The 16287-nt window shown below is 36.5% G+C and overlaps 1 protein-coding gene across 2 annotated transcripts in view; it reads left to right on the top strand.

Moving 5' to 3' along the window:
• ERCC8 (ERCC excision repair 8, CSA ubiquitin ligase complex subunit) overlaps positions 1 to 16287 on the top strand; it is a 30029-nt gene that overhangs the window by 1916 nt on the left and 11826 nt on the right. Inside the window, exons 2-9 of one of the 2 annotated variants that reach the window (XM_002188371.5) lie at positions 40 to 135; positions 286 to 387; positions 8375 to 8498; positions 9718 to 9799; positions 10463 to 10531; positions 12845 to 12911; positions 14167 to 14270; positions 15303 to 15427. In XM_002188371.5, the coding sequence (XP_002188407.1) occupies positions 40 to 135; positions 286 to 387; positions 8375 to 8498; positions 9718 to 9799; positions 10463 to 10531; positions 12845 to 12911; positions 14167 to 14270; positions 15303 to 15427 (769 nt within the window). The remainder of the gene's footprint in view (positions 1 to 39; positions 136 to 285; positions 388 to 8374; positions 8499 to 9717; positions 9800 to 10462; positions 10532 to 12844; positions 12912 to 14166; positions 14271 to 15302; positions 15428 to 16287) is intronic. The other variant, XM_012577654.5, reaches the window with a different exon arrangement.

Genomic DNA, 16287 nt, shown 5'->3' with positions numbered 1-16287 from the left:
CTCTTTTTTTTTTTTTTTTTTTTTTTTTTTTGTGGGTAGGGTTTTAAGTTTGGAATTAAATAAAGATAGAGATGTGGAAAGAATACATGGAAGTGGTATCAACACCCTTGACATAGAGCCTGTTGAGGGAAGATAGTAAGTATATACTTCAGTTGGTACAAATGTACATAAGTAATTCACTGTGTTTTGGTTCTATGGATTTGTTGTCTTGTTGAACACGCTCATTACATTGAGCATATTGAGATTATGAGTGTTTTAACTTCTGTGCTTCATTGACACTTTCAGCATGTTATCTGGTGGATCGGACGGTGTTATTGTACTTTATGACCTTGAAAATTTGAGCAGGAAACCAAGTTACACATGTAAAGCATTTTTTTCGGTTGGAAGGTAAGTACTCTGAAAGTCTTTTAAAAGTACATGATATAGCTCTTGTGTGGCTAGAATTAAACTTGCAAATTAATGTCTGTTCTTATTTCTAGGATAAAGACTGTAGAAAATACTGCCAGAAATCTTAGAAAGCTAGTAGCAGAGCTAATTGTTTTATGCTTGATTTGTGTACTCTAATAGTTACCATATCTGTAAAGTGACTCTGGTATTGTTTGAGCAAATCTATAGCAGTTTCAAAAGTTAAAATTAAGGATATTAGTTGTATCAGTTCACATGGAAACTAAAGTTAGACAGTCTTATGTTGCTGTAGACACCACAAAAAGAAGGCAGACCTAGTATCCTAACCTTAAATTTCAGCACTAGAAAAAGAAGACAGGAAAAAAAAAAAAAAGCGCAGACCTTTCTGTAACTCATAATTTCTGACTGTGAGTTTTCATAATGTTTCATTTTTAAATTTGGTGCCTCTATGCCAGTGACTGAGAAAGGAGTTTTGGTACTGCTGTAGAAATATTCCCTGTATTCCCCAAATATAAATAATACATATACTTGAGTAAATGCACTTTTAAGCAGGATTATTGTGCAATTATTTGCATAATCCTTTTCAGCTGTTTGGAAAAAAAAATCTAATCCTATTTGCAGTTGTTTGTTTTATTTCCCCTCTCTCTGTTTCCAGCTTTACTAGTAGCTATTTTTAGTTCATCAGGTGTACAGCAGGTACAGAAGTGATTTGTACAAAACTTCTTAAGAACGTGTTCGAATGAAGACAGATGTGCTACTGAAAAATGGGATGTGTCTTTCTAAAGAACAGGGTACTACCGTGCTGTATGTAATCTTTATAAAGAGTCTAAACCTTTATTGATTTGTCAGGCTGTCCCTGCAGGCAATACAAATTTTTCCATTATAGACATTAAGCCTTCTAGCAAAAGCTGTTTTTTCTTTATTTGGATATAGGCTTGTGTAGTAGGCTAGAACTTCACCTAAGACTCACAGTAAGAGATACTCTAATTCATAATAGATTGGTATCTGCATTTTCCCCTTATTTTTCCAAGTCTACAAATTATTTGAGATCTAAGAGTCAGAGACTTCATGAGTCAGCTATACAAGAACAGAACAGATTTGTAACAATAAAAGGCCTTAACAATATCTTGGATCATAGGAAAGAAAAAGGCTAACAGAACATAGCTAATAGAACAAGTGTTGAAGACTGGGCTTCTTGCACAAAATTATTTTAAATTGTAACTAAGAACATATAATGACTATAAGGCTCCAAATCTCAAAACTGAAATTAATTCTGAAACAGATGCAGCAAATTGACAAAATTCTTGTGAAGAAGGCAGAGTGAAAAAGCTATCAAATCTGTGCTAAAGTCAGGCTATTGTTAACTTCAGTTAGGTCAGTAGAAATACTCCATCCTTGAAGATTCTGTTTAGGAGGATGGTTAGTTGGTTATCTCTTTCTTGAGTAGGTGTTAATTTGCATAGATGTGTCTTTTATTTCTTGCCACTCAAGGTATAAATTTTATTAGTAGAATTAGATTTTGTGTGACACTGCTCTAAATGACAGGCTTGTGATGTTATTGCTTAAATAACCCTGGTAGGTTTCTTGCCACAATTATTTATTCGTAGTATTCATGAAGCTTCCTAGTATGTTTTAAATACTTACTAGCTAATTAGCTACAGTTAATATATATCTTCAGATATTAGGAATATTATTCAGAGTTACTGACTTAAGTGAATTTATACCGCAGAAACTCTTGCCTATGCTCTGTCTAGCTCTTTGAAGCATATAGTACTGATATCTTGTGAAAGTTTGCCTGTGTTCCAAGATTGCACAGCAGAACACAGGTCTGGTATCCAAATTGCTTAAAGAATATCCTGCTAAAGGCCTTTTAAAGCTGTTTCCTAATACATCCTGAACTGGGCTTGCTGATGATCCAGTCGTATAGAACCACAAAAGAGGTAATTCCTGGTAGTAGACTGTGATTTACCCGAGGGCCACTGCTGCAAATACAAAAATAAAACTTTTCCTGTTTCCTGGGAGTCTGCACAATGAGCTTTATCTGGTTTCATATGATTCATGCTGACCTGTGACAAAAAAATGGCATTTGAGGGTAAACAAACAGTACCTATTTCTAGATAAAATGCTTATCTTTAAGGTAGTCTCTACTACTCAAAATATGTCTAGGAAGAATGAATGACAGTGACCTGTTATCCATAGAATTAATTCTGTATTTGTCTTTGGTAGAAAATGCTGGGATAATTTGATTAATGGGTGAAAATACTTCATATGGAATGAACTGGGAACTGTGTACATCCTGAGACATTAAACTAGGCTGAACGGCATATAGCCACTACTAAGCTTAGCCAGATCAAAGGTAATTTCTGCGGAGCTGCTCAAGAGTTCGTTAGTTCATTCCTCAGCCCTGTGGATTATGGGATAATTGATTTTCTCTTGCAGAGTTGATTACAGTCTGGTATTGTACACTTATAGTTAATGAACCTAGATAATTAGTTCCATGGGTTTAGATTTTTCTGCACATTGCGTAGAAATGCCTCTCCAGGCGTAAGCTCACTCTGAGTCAAGCTTGATTTCCTGGCTCTGCAGGTACTGAAGATTTTTAGCTTGCCATGGTTTAACTCCAGCTGGCAACTAAATTCTGCAGAGGTGCTTGCTCACCCCCTCTACCAGTGGGATCAGGGCGAGAACTGGAAGGGTAAAATCTGGAAAACTCCTGGGCTGAGATAGGTTTATAGAGAAAGCAAAAGCTGCAAACACAAGCAGACCAAGAAATGAATTCACTTCTTCAGCCATCTCCAGGAAAGCAGAGCCCCATCATGCATAATGGTTGCTTGGGAAGACAAATGCCATCATTCCAAATGTGTCTCTTCCTCTTTTCTTGTTGCCTTCAGCTTTATATACTGAGCTTGATGTCACATGTTCTGGAATATCTCTTTGGTCAGCTGGGGTCACCTGTCCTGGCTATGTCTCCTCCCAGCCTCCCAGGCACTCTCAATCCCCTCATCAACATGTCAGTATGAAAGCAGAAAAGGCCTTAGCTCCCTGTAAACCCTGCTCAGCAGAAACAAAAGCATCTCTATGTTACTAACTCTGTTCATCACAAATCCAAAACGTCTCCCATGCTAGGCACTGTGAAAAAAATTGATTCTACTCCAGCCAAAACTAGCACACCTCCCTCAAAAATAGAGGCATAAAATTTGTTCACTTTTAGCACTTTTAGTGCCAGAGTAACATGCCATTCTAGGATATGCCTCAGAGTTGGAGAAGCAATGCAGAAGTCATTAAACTAAGCTCAAAAGTTGCTCAGTATCTCTTGCTTCGTATTGTCAGTGCTGGCTTCAGGCTAACTCTCCTTAAAAGTGTCTTTTTTGCTTTTTAGCAACCCAAGTGAGCAGAAAGATTTATTAGCTCAGATGAAATCAGAACTATAGATGTCCTGTGAAAAGGGAAGGTTTCCTCAACCCCTAGTGTTGGATTAGTCTGTCACTGCCCTGGGAAAGCTGAGACCTTTGTGTCCAGCCAGCCCTTCAGCGTCCTGTTTTAGGGACCCTTCACTGAACAGTCCTGCTGGATCAGAGGATGGTTCAACTGACATGTTCAAGGACACACACCAACAGCATAAGAGACCCCCTCAGTGGGGTTTCCTGCTTTATCCAAGTATATTACCTACTTCCAGTAAAGGCCAGTGTCCATGAAGGACTAACTCAAACTATGGAATAACAGTCTTTATTAATAAAAGAAAATTGTGACAGTTTAAGGTTTGAGGCCTGCCAGTGATTGTTTCTCACTGTAGAAACACGTTCAGACCAATATACAGACAAGATTTAATCCCTGGTAAAACGCATATAGAGTAAGATTATTATTAACAGGCATTCCTTTGGGGAAGAAGACAGGTCACTTTGTGGACTGATCCCAGAAGTTACGATGGAATCTTCCCTAACTTCACAATTTTTGACTTACTTCTATACTGTTCCATATGTCTAGTTGGAGCTTGAGGTATTACACCTTTATGACTAAATGGTGTAAAATTCTCTCCCTTTGCTCTTAAAGATACAGTCAATGAAGTGCAGTGCTCAGTGAGGGGCAGTCTTGCCTGGAGGTGGGTAACTTGAGGTTAGCTCAGTTGTTTAGATCATGGTGCTAGTAATGCCAGGGTTGTGGATTTGGTTCCTATATGGGCCATTCACTTAAGAGTTGGACTTGATCATCCTTGTGTCTGCCTTCCAACTGAGAATGTTCTGTGATTCTGGACTTTGGGATGGAGGTCTGTGTTAAATGATAATGAACCAAGTTCATCCAAGGAGAGTGATTTCACCACAGTTGCTGGTTCAACAGAAAGACATCTTCTGTCTCCCTTGGGGGACAGGTGCTGTGTGGTTTATCAGATAAAAAGTACCCCTCCCTGCAGGGATTTCAACAGTGCCTGACCATGGTGTCTTGGCTCCACCCCCCATTTCATCCCCCTTAGCAGGTGCTTGAGGTTGCAGGCTGTTTGTATTGGCAGTCTTTGTGGAATAGCTTTCAGTCATGCTGACCACATTCCATCCAGAAGAAGCAACTGCACTTCACCCTCTAATTCCCATATCATTATAATTTCTGTTAGGATGTGAGTATAGCTTCTCAGTTTCCTCCCATTGCACCCGCAGCCATCTTCCCACATAATCCACCTATGACTAGTCACTCGAACGTCACAATATCCAAATAGAATTTAAGAATGTTTCACACTTTATTATACAGTGCAGATCATCTAATACATTTCTAGTGTGTGGTTATCTGGTATTATTGAGGGTAGCCAATAGGCTAATTGTTTCATAATTATCCAAACCTTAACATACAATGTGATTATTAGATTACCATCGACAACGCAACAACAGGGTGAAGACTCTGTTGAGAATTCTGGTAGCTTTTAGTGACCATCCAAATTCACATACTCCATCATGTGATTTATTTCTTCAATATCATGATGGACAGTAAACAAAGTCTGTTGTTCATTTTTTTTGCATTTGTTTTCAACAGGCAGCTCAGGTCTTCATGGTAGAACAGTTTCTTTAGCAGCATGAGGTTCATACCAATGGGAGTAGGCTGCAATCTTGAATCAGAGTATAATTAGATTCTAGTATTTTAATAGGATACAGTAGGAGCTGAATAATTTAAATAGCATTCCATAATGTTGGCAAAGTTATAGCACAAATATGAGAGTGATTACTTGTGTCTATGGCAATGTTGTCCACAAATATAAAATCACAAAAGGGTCTCATAAAAGCTCATCCTTTACTAATATACACAGTTTCCAAGTTTTCATTAAGATGAATCTCAAAATGAGAAATATTTTGCTCAGTGTCATGACAAATGCCTCGGGTTTTAGTGTTGTTATGTTCACAAACTTATCCTTGTTGCCCTCATGCAATGTGCATATTGGCATCAGTAGTCTATTTATTTCCATCTTTTCAGGCCCATACTCTATGCTCCAGAGGATGAGTATAGTTCTGTTGTGGTTTAATCCTAATGCAATGATTGGGTATATATCATACAGTGAAGCATTGCGTATTGTAAACACAAAAGCAGTTGCTGTGCTGCTGATGGGATCATAGGTAAAATTGACTAAGTACCAGCAGAACTGGAATTTCTTTGAAATTCATTTGTATTATCCCAAATTACCTCTCAAATTTCAATGAGTAATAGTTTCTTTGCCTTCCCTTGTGATTGTAGCTGTCATCAGTGCATCCACAGCTGAGCTTGTATAGAAGTCAGTGGTAAAGAAACATTGGCTTGTGCTATGCTAAGTGTGTCTGTGATCAATTGATGGTCTTTCATCAACACCTTCCCACTGAAGTCATATATCCATCTGACACCATTGATTAGTTCCAAAAGCAAAGATCATCAGAATGTTTCAGTTTATTTAAGTCACTATTTATTGTGACTAGTTTTGTTCCTTAGTAAGTCAGAGTCTTGCTGTTTAGAACTCCCCATCCTGTTCCCAGGATACCAGTCACATCCTTCCTGGTTTGCCTGGAGGAAGTGAGGGTTTGTTTATGCAGCCATGCTGTCCATCATGCATAAGAGGTTTTCAGGAGCAGTGAGCGAGCTGATTGGATTGTGGGAACATTATTCAGCATCAAGAGTTCAACTTATTTGAGAGACTGTGTTGAGTTAAATAACATTTACTGTTGACCTATATTCTTGACTAAGGAGGAACCAATGTTGTAAGTGTGAGGAGGCAGTTTGATAGACGGCTGAGGCTGAGTTGTTAAAAATGGCACTTCAGCACTTTTGAATTGAAGGCCCTCTTTCAGTTGAGAATTTAGGTCTGTTCAAAGACAAATCACAACTGTTGGATGGGATATTTTAAAGGTATGCCAGCACTCATGTTTAGGAGAGTAAGTATGTATGGTTTTCTCCCTTCAGCATAGTTCACTACACTTTGTTTACAACAGTGTGTGAGACTGTTGCTTTGAATTCAGCGTCCTATAGAGATGATGTCTTTTAATTCCCTTCAGAGGTGAAGGGTGTTGATTTTCTTTCTCCTTTGTGATGATCCACTTCTGCCTTTAAAAGGTAGTTATGCAGTGCTGCTGTAGACAGATTTAGGCCAGGCATAGGTACACTGAGAGGTGCATACCCTTCTATACATGGCAATACTTAAAATCTACATCTCTGTTTGCATAATGATACCCCTGCAATAGTTACTGCTTGTGGAGGCCAGGACATTTGATAGAACAATGCAAAGATAAGAGCTAAAATAATGAAATCTCATGAACCCTTTTCTAGCTGCAGTTTTGTCTTAAGTACTGCATGCATTTAGCTGGGATGGAGTTCATTTTCTTTGTGGTAGTTTGTAGTACATTTTGGGCTTGTAACCAGTCTTGATAGCACACTCATGTTTTAGTGAGGGCGGAACAGTGCTTGATAGTGTCAAGCCATTCACCATTCGTCACTGCCTCTTCAGGGGGTGGACGGTTCCTCAGGGTATGAGGAAACAGCTGCAACACCTGATCCACATTGACCAGAGACATACTGATATTCCATACTGTAAAATGTAATGTGCTGCAGTCTAAGCCTATGGTAAGGGGTTACTTTTGCATCACTTCACTGACTGGAGATTTGTTTTGTTTGTTTGTTGGTTTCCTTGATTTATAGGGTTTGTTTTGATTTGTTCCCTTTCACTTACTAAATTTATCTCAATTCCAACTTTTCACACCTTCATCATTTGTATGCTCTCCCTCATCCCATTGCAGAGGGTAGAGTAAGCAAGCAGCTGGTTTTGGGCCCCTGAAGCTGGATCCATGTGCATCCAGCTCAGATATGAGTCATTTACCAGGTATTTGAATGACATATATTAATCAGTTGAGTCTGTATCCTGGAGCTGTCTATATTGGCTCTGCTGTCTGTTGTTTCTGCCACAGTTAATTATTAATTCTGTTACAGTCTCTAAATATCCACAGTTCAGTTGAAAGTTTCCTATTGTTCTTTCTCTTTGATTTTTGAATGCAAATATAAATGACTCTCAGTAACGTAGCCTGCTGCTCTCTGGTGACTTTGTCAGACAAGGAATTGCCAATAACTATGTAGCTGTAATTATTCATTAATACTAATGAATTTTTTTTACTGTATATGTGATTGTATTTTTCAGAGAATCCATTTCTAAGAAGCATAAATGGTTTGTAGCATTAGGCCATCACATTTAACATAAGATCTGTAAACATTGTAACTTAAATATTTCAAAAGACAGTTTTTATGATTTATGAGTGTCTTGAGATATGCTACAGTTACCATATTTTTAAAAGGTAATGATCTGTAGTTTCTTGAAATGAAGACTCTTCAAAGTAATGAGTATTAGTTGAATGAAAATCAAGCCAGCAAAAATACAGTTCTTGTAAACCTCAGGACAAATTAAGAAAAATGTTTACATTTTCAACTCATCATCAAATACCAAGACAACTACAAGTTGGAATATTTTCATTGATTTTAGGAGTCATCCTGATGTACATAAATTCAGTGTGGAGACAGTCCAGTGGTATCCTCATGACACTGGCATATTTACATCGAGCTCATTTGATAAAACCTTGAAAATATGGGATACAAACACTTTACAAGTAAGTGAGTTTCTACAGATTGCAACCTTCTTTGTGTATGTTACTTATTGTGTATCTGAAGTTCTCACACAGGTGAAGAGGACTATGCATCTGGAAGATGATAACAGCCACCTGTTAGAACTGTGGGTGCAGGAGCAGGGTGGTGGCATGGTGGTCCAGGCATTTGTGTACATCTTGGTGTGTACCTGCCCATTTCTGAAGACCTGAATGTCTTCAACTGCGGGAGAGCTTGGAACCCTTGGGACAGTTCTTTCTGCTTTTGCTGTGAACAAGAATACAGCTAGTTGAATTTTTGCTGGGTAAACTTGTCCATCAGGGTCTAGTCTGCAGTTCATTCTTGGAGATTGTTGAGTCTAATGGCAGTAGCTACTTATTTTTAATAACCAGTTTCTAATAACCAGCACTTTTGAAGGACTGATAGTCTTGGCATACAGGATCCAGGTCCAGATTTCTGCTGTTATAAGCATTATAAACACCATTGCTAAAAATCAGTAGAGAATGAGAGAAACTATTAAAATCATGCTAACCAGTGTGACTGACATAATTAAGGTAAACAGATTATTTAGGAATTTATGTTGCTTTGATTCAGTAATCATCACAACTTGTGTTGGACTGTGAATTCATGACTGCTGTTTGTCCTGTTCCCTATGAACATTTACATTGATTCATAATATCATTGATGCATAAATGTTCATAGGGATCCAGAATTTACATTGATACTATTTGACTGCTGTTTCACAGATGGTGAAATAATTTTTTGAAAAGAGGTCTGTCATTCTAGGGCCTTAATAGGGAACAATCTATAACTTGTTTGGTTTGGGGTTTTTTAGTGTGGGGTTTTTTTGTTTGTTTTTGTTTTTTTTTTTTAATATAAGCTATGTTTGCAGTTGCTAAATCTTCTCATAAACAATTAGTGTTCCAGGTAGTTAGATAGTTTTGTGACCGTCTCTTGAAAGACAATTTCAATTCATGCTTCTCATTTGTCAGTTTTCTTGGTCTGTCTTTTGGGTCATCTCTGAGCTCTGGTGCTGTTCTGCTGGTGGAAACAGGCTTACTCTGTGATATTTGTGTCATTAGGCTTCTAACCAGGCGAGTTATTATTACTGTGTAAATAGTAATATTTGTATTACTCTTACTTGTAGCTGTTACTTGAAAAATAATGGTGAGCATCTACATTCTGTTAATATACTTGCATTATAATTAATATTTTTATTATCAGCCTGCAGATATATTTCACTTTGAAGGGACAGTCTATAGCCATCACATGTCTCCAGTTGCTACAAAGCATTGCTTAATAGCAGGTATGTATCTGTTTTTGAGAAACAGATAGATATATATAGATAAGGATTATTATAAAAATAAGCAAGTAATATTTCAATTGGGCTTTTTCCCCTATTCTGTCTTATTTTTACATAAATAAGTCTTGATAAGATGTAGGTTTACTGGTCCATTAAAACACTGTCCATTAGTTGGATGATGTTATTGAGGGTATTATATCTGTTCTTCTGAAATAATCCATCAATCTGTTCTCCTTACTGATAAAATTCTTAGCTGTAATTAGATTCTTTTATTATGTAAGTTATAATTTAAAAGTTATTAGATCCAAATATAGTAAATTGTGTAAATAGATCTGTGTACTGCTTACATGTGCACAATTTAACTATGTTCAGCAAAAAAAATGTTTGAGGAGGTATTTTTAAGTTTCCCAAGTACGATGCTGTTTACTTCCAGTTTCTAAATTTTGTTTGTTACGTGGTAAATTTGTTTGGACTAAAAATGTAAATCTATTAACAGAATCATTAAGCATGAAGCATCATATTAATAGAAGCATTGCTCTGACTGAATGAGCAGTTCTGCAGCTAGCATTTCTTCTATTTTTTTTTTTTTTTGTCATTGCTAAGATTTTTTGTTGTTCTTTCAGATGCTGGGGGGTTTTTTAGCTGTCTTTGTTTCTCTTGTTACAGTTGGTACCAAAAGCCCCAAAGTACAGCTCTGTGACTTGAAGTCTGGATCCAGTTCTCACATTCTGCAGGGTACTTTTTTAGTCTGAAACATAAATGTTAAACAATAACTACTTTGAGTAAAAACAAGTCCTGTTAAGAAACACTGTATACAATGTATTCTTTGTCAGTAACATGACTAATTTATTTGTAGCCAGTTGTGAAAGTTACACAGTGGCAAGAGGTTCTTCTGGGTGTTTTTCTACAGCTAAATGAATTGCAGAATACAAACATTAATCAATGGGCAGTTACTACCAATGTTTGGGTATTTTCATACTCTAATCAATACTGATTACTGTTTATGACATGGTTAAATGTAGTCATTGGTTTGGGGGGGGTTATGGAGTGGTCAACAAGTGATGTTTTACTTGGTCTTTAAAAAAGAAGACTAAGTAAAACAAGAGAAACTCCCCACCACCCCCCAGAAAAGAAACCAAAACAAAAAGAAAATTTCACTGCTTTTAAGAAAGTATCCCATAGAGGTATTTGAATGGATTTGTTTAGAAGTTTCTGATTTCTGTAGAACAAGCTTTCTGTAGAAGGATATTACCAAATCCTTTGCATTTTCCTAGTTCAGGTAAATGTAAGGTTTTATTGTTCCATAATCCATTATTTTTAGCACTCAATGAGAATTTGCCTTTGGTGGCCCTTTTCTAATGTGTACTTTCTGGAGTGTCAGTATATATACACATGCTCAAGAGAAGGCAATCATGATGCAAATCTTCATGCTTCTACTGTAGAGAAGCATTAACTCAGACACAGCAATGTGCAAATGCAGCTTTATTTCTTCACTAGCCAGCTAAATCTCAAAGGAGCCTAGGTGATCTTTTTGTGATGCAGAGATTAGGCCATTAAACTTCAACAAACTGAATTGGCTACAACAGGCATATCATGTTTTGTTCCTAGAACCAAGAGCTCCAGACAGGGCAGGGACAAAAACTGTTCTCTAAAGATCCTGTTTGATTTCACTGGGGCTTCTTAATGTTGGCACAAGAATTAATGCTTTCCAGGCACAAGCTCTGTTGTGTCTTTGTACGCAACCTGTAATAGCCTGTTACCTCAAGCACAATATTGGAGGAATAAATGGAAGGAGAATATGTTATTGATTAGGCATAATCTAGTAATTCTTTGTAGAACTGAAGCAATCAGTTGTGTCATATGGTCAATCAGACCATATGTATAAATATTTTCACACAGGCTAGCTCTAGCAGCTGAAATGGAGGTATATGCATGGCTGTAGTTTAATTATTGGATCCAAATAAATCTGTCTGCTCTGAGCGTTCTTGGTGTATCCTGTAGTACCTGTATCTTGGAGGTTTTTCCTATTATCCTGATCATCACAGTGCTTTGATTAATTCAGGTAATGGGAAAGCACCTACTAGAAGATGCACCAGAGACAAGGTGGTTCACACCACCTCTAAACTGTGTTAGCAGAAATGTATTTTATGTTTTAGTTTATTTTTCAGCAATATGTTTCTGTTATGGCATGAGACATCATGGAGTCCAGCTCTTAACCCAGCATTGCCAAATTCACCACTGAATTATGTCTCTAAGTGGCACGTCTATACATCTTCTGCATATCTCCATGGGTAATGGCTCAACCACTGCCCTGGTCAACCTGTTCCTACCAGAATTTTCTTTGGAAAGTATGGAAATTATTTCTAATAATCAAAATCTCCACTGGTGCAACTTGAGGCCACTTCCTCTCCTGTTGTATGTTGCTTGGGAGACTGACCCCCACCAGGCTACAGCTTTTTTCAGGTGGTTTTAGAGAGCTGTAAGGTCCCCTCAAATCTCCTTTTCTTCAGACTGAAAACCCCCAGCTCCCTCAGCTGTTCCTTGCAGGACCTGTGTTCAACACCCTTCACTAACTTCATTGATACTTTAATAGTTAAGGGAAAAAGTACTTCAAATTCAGGACAAAACTCTTAGAGGATAAAATGAGTAAAGCTTTAATTGTAAGGTAGATACAATTTAAATTTAACTTTATTAAAGTATTTCAAGAAAAATAAATGGAAAATTCCTTTCATGTATGAAAATACCAGTGCTGCACAAAAAGCTGTGACTGAGCTGTAATGTATTTTGCATAGGTAAAACCATCTTTATTATCAAAAATTATACATATGAAATACTGTGTGCATCACTTTCTGCTCACTGCAGTCCCTCTCAAGGAAAAAGGAGAAATAATTTCTGTTCCAAAATAATAGTTTCACAAAATTTAAATTGATGTTACAATTCAAATTATTATTCTGGCTTGGTGAATCCTGTACAACTAAATATTTGCTTTTACTTTCAATTATTTACACAAAATGGTGTGTATAATAAACTTTTTCATGTAATTCTTAGGTCACAGACAAGAAGTATTGGCAGTGTCTTGGTCCCCACGTCACGAATATGTTTTGGCAACAGGAAGGTAAGGATGTTGCTGAACTGTTAAATGCACTGGAATATTGGTCAGGAAAAATTTTATACATTCTTTAGGCAGACTTTCTTCAATTCAAATGCACTTCTGGAGTTAATTTTCTTCATTGACTTTTACTTGTTTGTAATTTTATAGCTTTTCCCTAGAAAAATGAAACCTGAAGAGCTGTCAACAAATTATGCTTATTTTATACTATGTTTGTACAGAGTTTTGAAACACTAACTGTAACTACTGGTATAAGAAAACAGTAGAATATTAAGGAGATACTTCTTACTGTTTATTAGTGTGTGCATTGCTAATCCATGTTGTAGTAAAGTAAAACATGTCATGCTCAAATTACTATTCTAGTAATGACACTTACTATTGCAAAAAGAATAACTTGGGTAGCTTAGCTAATGTAACTTTCCAAGCAATTGTAATTCAGTGAATATGGATTGTGTGTTAATATTCCTGGGCTTTTTTTTGTTTTCTGTTCAGACATTTTTAATGTAAAAAATCCTCTTGGCTATTCTGTAACTCCTATGTATATTAGCTTTTGCTTATAGTGTGACATTTCTTGCTTTTTAGATGCCATGCGTTTTTTTTTTCTTTTGCAGAGAAGAATAGCTATTTCATTAGTTTAGTGGAATGGCTGTTTTATAAGTTTAGTGAAGTTACCAGATTTGCAAACCTTTGGTTTCTGAAGTCAGGCTTCTGAAGGGCTTATTAAAGTTGGAAAATACTTTAACAGTGTGTTGTTTAGGGTTGCTTTGTTTGTTTGTTTGTGATTTTTTTTGTTGTTTGTCTTGTAGCAAATGAAAAATTGTTTGCTTGTAGACAGCTTCTGCACCATACAATAGATATGTGATATCAAAAGTTCAGATTCTCAGACCACTATTACAGACAATGCTGAAGTCTGTAGCTACAGTTTAGGCAACAGAAGAATTAGCAAGTTTATTCCCAAGCTCTCTGTGTATGCAAGGGTGTTACATTGTAATCAAAGAGACAAGTTTATTGTATTACAGATGAAGATTCACTCTTAGGTCCTCATAGTGTGCCAGCTAAAGTTATTAATACATGTAAATAGAAGTCTGAAATCTACCTTAAAATATTTTTAATGGAATTCTGTTGACTTGAGTGTGCCCACATGATGAATGGTTCAAAATAGTTGCTGGACCAAGGTGAGTGCCAAGTGTTTTGACCAAAGACAGTTCCTGAACTGTAGTGCACTCAATTTCCTTAATTGTAGCAAATCTGTTTTTCCTAGTGCTGATGGTAGAGTAAAATTATGGGATGTGAGGAGAGCTTCTGGATGTCTGAGTACACTTGATCAGTACAATGGAGAAAAGTCCAAAGCATCTTCTGAGACAGGTAATACAAAATATAACTGGTGGTAATTCGTATGTAACTAGAGTCATTCTTATATTTCATTAATATTTTAAATACTAAGACCAGCAAGGGGAGTAGTGATAATCCAGTAGTTATTTAGTACATAACAAAGGCCTTCAGCTTTGTTCAGTTACTTCTGTTACAGAGTTGGTGTTTGTTGTTTGGGACCTTGTTTAGAGGGATTGCCTTAACAATAGTGATGTTTCTATTCTAAATGGCTTTCCTCTAAAAAGGAATATTCTGTTATCTTTTTTGTGAGTGGCAGAACTTATTTATACTGTGGATTAGCCCTTATATAAATATAAAATTGTTTGAAATGAAAAAAATTATTGAGAGGAAGATTTTCTAAAGAAAGCTAGTACTTGGTCAAAAAAGAAGAAATATTGTTTAATGAAAAACAAAATTTGATGTAACTCCAAAGATAACTAGTGTCATTTCATACATTCCTTTGAAAAGCATGTTGACTTGTTTGATCACATAATCTTTCTTTTCAACTTTATTTTTGTTAGAAAGGTTCAAGATGATGTTTTAGTTATCTAATATCAATTTTATAGGGTTTTTAATTTATGTAAATGTATATGAACTAAACCAATAGTAGGTAGTAATTGTTATCCAATAAAATCTTTAAAAAGCAGTTCACACTTCTACCTAAAAGTATGTCTAAATTAGGTACTGCAGTATAGTACAGAGTGACCTTATCCTAACTGCTTCAGAGCTGACCAAAAGCTACAGCATGTTGTTGAGGGTGTTGTCCAAATGCCTCTGGAACACTGACAGGCTATGGGCATCAACAGCTGGATGATAGATTGAGCACAACTGGCTCTTGAACTGCGCCCTGAGGAGCACTGCTGGTGGCTGTTAGCTGGCCAGATGCTTTTATAAACAAACATTTAAATTATTTCTAGCTGAATGTTACCATTTAAACAGCACTTCCAGTGCTCCACCTTGAAGTAAAAATGCATATAAAGTAGTAACTCTTATCTAGAAACTTAAGACAGCTCTTTGTCCTGACAGCAAACACTGCTCACAATGGGAGAGTTAATGGTTTATGCTATACAAATGATGGACTTCACCTGCTAACTATTGGTACAGATGATCGGATGCGACTCTGGAATAGCTCCACTGGAGAAAACACCTTAGTAAGTTTTCAAGGAATTTCACTTGCATTTTTACTTTCATTTAATTTTAACAGATTTGTAATTTCTCCAGTTGTCAGTAGAACTTGGATTTCATTTCATAAAGGATGTAGCTGCTCAATTTCAATCACTAGATTTGGTGAACATTTTTTTCCAGGTTTCTTTTCTTCTACTTATTGTAAAGAAAAAGAATATGAAGAAGCCTAATCTACTTAAAGATTGAATATGGTAACTCTAAGTTTATGAATTTGAGAGTATAGCTATAAAAATTTCATACAGTAATAAAAACTTGAATAAGCAGTGACTGTTGGTAGAAAGTTTTGGGTTTTTTGAAACTATTAGTTGCCTGTGTACTATCCATAGAGCAGTTGACCATGCCTGAGAGTTTCACTGGCTGCCTGGCTTTCCTGTAAATCTCTTTTGTGGAATCTCTCCTGTGGAGTTGCCTGGCAGTGTTAAAAATATCTATTCATCCATCTTTTCAGATTTGTGTTGGAATTACACAGCAGCAGGAACAAGGGGTGGGAAATGTATTAAACCTCTACTGCTATTGCAGCCTTTTCAATGGCTTGTTGATTTTTTTGTGCTGAAGGTTCTTGTTTTAATTTTCTGTTCAGTAAAGAAAATAGTTTTCTTTGTTTATTTTGAAAGAAGAACAAACTAGGTAAGTCAGTGTCTGTGGAATTTTACTCAGCTGTAATTATGGTCTGTCATTGCTATCAGGAAAGAAAGAAATTTTGGTATACCTCAGAAATCTTTTAATTCTGCTGCTTAGTTTCAGAACAGAGCAAAAATAATTCTGTATAGATATTTAAATAAAAAGACCTATGTTACCTATATTTGCCAGCTTGTTCCCAGAACCT

Source organism: Taeniopygia guttata, chromosome Z, assembly GCF_048771995.1.
Source record: "Taeniopygia guttata chromosome Z, bTaeGut7.mat, whole genome shotgun sequence".
NCBI lineage: Eukaryota > Metazoa > Chordata > Aves > Passeriformes > Estrildidae > Taeniopygia > Taeniopygia guttata.
The sequence above is the reverse complement of the archived record's forward strand: the minus strand, read 5'-3'. Positions and strand labels throughout refer to the sequence as shown.